Below are 3,948 nucleotides of genomic sequence, written 5' to 3'. Positions count from 1 at the left end.
AGAGAGAGAGAGAGAGAGAGAGAGAGAGAGAGAGAGAGAGAGAGAGAAGCCTCTGTGTTGATGTAATTCTGCAGAATGTTCTCATACTCTACAGTCACAACTGCTTCCAAGTCCCAACACCAGACCACTGTTCTAGAAACTGCGGAGACCACAGTAACCAACACACACCACACACTCTCCCCCGTAGACATCGTCCACCCCGCCCCCACCTCCCACTCCATTTCTAAACCTGCCCTCCTCCCTTACTCCTCCAAACAGCAGGGCGGACCACACAGTTAGCAAACGCCCCCCGTTGCGGCCAATCAGCGATTGCCCCACACCTCCGCCTTGGCCAATCCACAACGACCTTGCAGTTCCACCCCCTTACCTGGGATGTGGGGAAGCTGCTGAGCCTGGCGCCCAATCTGGGGCGTGTCCAGAGCCTGTTCCTCCCCCAGCACGCCCCCGCGGTGTCCTTCAGCTCCAATCTAAGCAATACAAATGCCAGCCTCCTCCCTCTGACCCACATGTCTCAACTCTATGCCACCTTATAGAGCTCATGATTCTTCTGCCAGCCACTGTCACTTATTGCTCTGGCAAAGAGAGCAAAACTCCTCTCCCCTAAGGGCCAAGAATAAAGGCAGGCGCTTTTGTGCCTCCTTCATTATCTGCCAGTTACCACTTTATTTAATTCTTCCCAGTGAGCCTTTTAATTAGCACAAAGGTGAAGCGGAACTGTGCTCCCTGGCGACAGGAGTTGGTGCCTGTCGAGCCTGCTGCGAAGCCTTTGGGAGATAGAGTTCTTTGGAGTCAAGAATGCACATGAACTAAATGTAGCTGGAGAGGAAGCAATGCTAGTGTAGACAGACTTGTGTGAAGAACAGGAAATAAATGTCTCCTTTCTGGATGCCAGTTGTTTATATTTTTGTTATTATATTTATTTATCTTTTTTTTTCAAGACAGTGTTTCTCAGCCAGACAGTGGTGGTGCAAACCTTTAATCCCAGCATTTGGGAGGCAGAGGCCGGTGGATTTCTGAGTTCGAGACCAGCCTGGTCTACAGAGTGAGTTCAGGACAGCCAGGGCTGTATAGAGAAACCCTGTCTTGGGGAAAGAAAAAAAAAAAAGACAGTGTTTTTATTTGTGTAGCCCTGGCTGGCCTCAAACTCAGAAATCCACCTGCCTCTGCCTTCCAAGTGCTGGGATTAAAGGTACGTATCACTGCCCAGCTGCAAGTTGTTGTCTCGAGTGAAGGCTGAATGGTGAGGGAGTATAGAGTCTAGGGTGTTGGGATTGAAGCTGGGAGAAAGATGGGACAGGTGGGAATTTGGGGTGGAAATGCTGGATGAGGAGCCCCTTGTAAGAGGTGAGCATGGCTCAGTAGGAGAGCACCTGTTTAGAATCCCCCAGGGAGGTGCCCAAGGTGTGACTCAGTGGCACAGCCCTGCCTGGAAGGCCCCAGTGAGAGGCTAGAGTTGTGCTTCATGAATGAATAAGGACATGACCACTCCAAGGTACTCCTGGAGAGACAGTTTTTATTGCAGCTATAAGGGAGAGTAGAGCCAAAGGCATCTGGAAGAGTCCAGACTAAACTGGTCCATGAGGGATGGAGGGGGGAGAAAATAAAAGAAGAGAGAGAAAGAAGAGGACAAGTGGACCAAGAGAGGAGCCAAGGACTAAGACGGTTGCACATGCCCAAAACAGCTGCACATGTCCAAAACGGCTGCACATGCCCAAAACAGCTGCACATGTCCAAAATGGCTGCACATGTCCGAAACGGCAGGTGATTATACGAGTCAGAAGTCGGGGAAAGGAGCTCTAAGTCCCTGGGCTAGAGGGGTGAGGAGCAGGGGCAAGGAAAGCTGAGAGAAGCTGCAGGTACTGAGAGGGCCTGGCTGGCTAGCAGCAGCTGGCTTATCCTGAGTTTCTTTGGGACCTGAGAGTTAAGTGGTAGAGCCCCTGCCTAGAATCCTCCATTGAGGCACTGGGATGTGACTCAGTGGTAGAGCCTCAGCCTAACACACAAGAGGTCCTAGGTTTAATCTCCAGTACTCCAAAAAAGGAAGGAAGGAAGGCAGAGACAGATGGGTAGGACATAAGTTAGTGTAAATTAGGGTGGGAGAATGGGGACTTCCACGAAGCTGCTTCTGCTAGCCTTGCGTCCATACCCCAGTTCTGCACCCCCGGTCACAAGAAGCTCAAGCCCTGTACAGAAGGTGGCTTCAGAGGCCAGGAAAACGGCTGCAGCCGCCACCTCGCCTGGCTGGCCCATGCGGCCCAGGGGCTGGGGAAGGAAAGGAAGAAAATTAAGAGCAGTTCCTCACGCATGTTAGTTCACACCTGTCATCTCAGCAAACGAGAAACATAATCAAGAGCTCTGCCCTGAGTTCAAAGCCAGCCTAGGCTAGACAGTGAGACACAGTCACTCAAGGGCAGGCACGCACGCACACACACACACACACACACACACATACACGGGCGGGGGGAATTGGTGGTATATGCCTGTAACTCTAGCACTCAAGAAATGGAAACAGAAAAATCGGAAGTCTGAGGATATCTATGTAGTCTCCCCAGCTACATAGATAGCAGGTCCAAGCCAGCCTAGATTATATGAAGCTGAGGAAGAGACAGAGACAGAAGAGACAGAGATACACAGAGAGAAAGGAAAAGGAAGAGGGAAGGGATGAGAGTGACCCCAACCCTCCCAGCTGCCTCCATTGCTCCCAGCCCTCAGTACCTCCTACCTGGGCCAAGGTGCCTTCTAGAATGGTGGTCCTGGGGTCTGAAGTTGAGGCTGCCAGCTCTCTCCACAGTGGAGTCCAGATGTTTCCTGGGGAGATGCTAGGTGGGGGAGGGAAGGAGTGAGAGCCATGTATGCTAACTATGTGCAGCCATCCCCAGCTTCCCTGAGCCTCTGTCCACTTTGATCAACTCACCAGTTGACTCGGACACCGTATGGGCTCTCATCTAAGGCCAAAGCTTTGGTCATGGCAGTCACTGCACCCTGCGGAGGCAGAGACCAGAGAGGGTTTAGTCTCTGAGGATAGAGTTCCTCTCATCCTCTTCTAGGCAGCAGGCAGCAAGATGAAACATCAGCAGGATTAGCCTCAACCGTCTTGAAGATCTTCCTTGTGCACAAACTCCGTGCAGGAGTTTGTTACCAGTTGCCAGAGTTCAAGACTAAATGAGGAATGCAGTGTAGGACACTCTTGGGAAATCTATGACCCCAGACTTGGGAGCTAAGACAGGTGGATTGCCATGAACTCAATGCTAACCTAGCTAAGCTACAGACTGAGACACTGGCTCAAACAAAATCTAGAAGGGCCTTGCAAGATGGCTCAGCATTAAAGTCGCTTGCTGCCAAGCTGGACAACCTGAATTTAATCCCTGGGATCCACAAGGCAGAGGGAGAGCTAACTCCACTAAGTTGCCCTCAGAGTTATGTGTGTACACATCAAGAGATACACATAGACAGAGACACATTAAATAAATAAAAATCAGTGCTGGAGAGACAGCTCTGCAGCTAAGAACACTGGCTGTTCTTACAAGGGAAGCAAGTTCCAGTCCCAGGACCACAGAATGGCCCAGTTCCAGGGGATCAGATTCCTTCTTCTGAACTTAGCATGAACCAGAAAGGCACGCATACATACATGCAGGCAAAACACTCATACACTTAAAATAAACATAAATACATATATTTGTAATGACCGTACTGCTCTCTGAGTTCGAGGCCAGCCTGGTCTACACAGAGAGTTCCAGGACAGCCAGGGCCACACAGAGAAACCCTGTCTCAAAGATTATAAAAGAAATAAAATTGACTGGTAAGGATATGGATGTTTGCTGCCAAGCCCGGGTTCCAGATTCTGTTCCTGAGACTCATGTGGTAGGAAACAGCTGACTCCTGCAAGTTGTTCTATGATCACGACCACACCACACACACACACACACACACACACACGGGGGGGGGGGG

At 50.6% G+C, this 3,948-nt stretch overlaps 1 protein-coding gene across 1 annotated transcript in view; it reads right to left on the bottom strand.

Moving 5' to 3' along the window:
* Positions 1-1,496: 1,496 nt before the first annotated feature.
* Positions 1,497-3,948, bottom strand: part of Hsd17b14 (hydroxysteroid 17-beta dehydrogenase 14) — an 8,645-nt gene continuing 6,193 nt past the window's right edge. The window contains exons 6-8 of the mRNA XM_028788815.1: positions 2,915-2,982; positions 2,723-2,819; positions 1,497-2,262 (exon numbers count right to left, since the gene is read on the bottom strand). Of these exons, the coding sequence (XP_028644648.1) occupies positions 2,089-2,262; positions 2,723-2,819; positions 2,915-2,982 (339 nt within the window). The 3' untranslated portion in view covers positions 1,497-2,088. The remainder of the gene's footprint in view (positions 2,263-2,722; positions 2,820-2,914; positions 2,983-3,948) is intronic.

The sequence above is a fragment of the Grammomys surdaster genome, unplaced genomic scaffold (assembly GCF_004785775.1).
Source record: "Grammomys surdaster isolate TR1022 unplaced genomic scaffold, NIH_TR_1.0 125769, whole genome shotgun sequence".
In the NCBI taxonomy this organism is placed as follows: Eukaryota; Metazoa; Chordata; class Mammalia; order Rodentia; family Muridae; genus Grammomys; species Grammomys surdaster.
The sequence above is the reverse complement of the archived record's forward strand: the minus strand, read 5'-3'. Positions and strand labels throughout refer to the sequence as shown.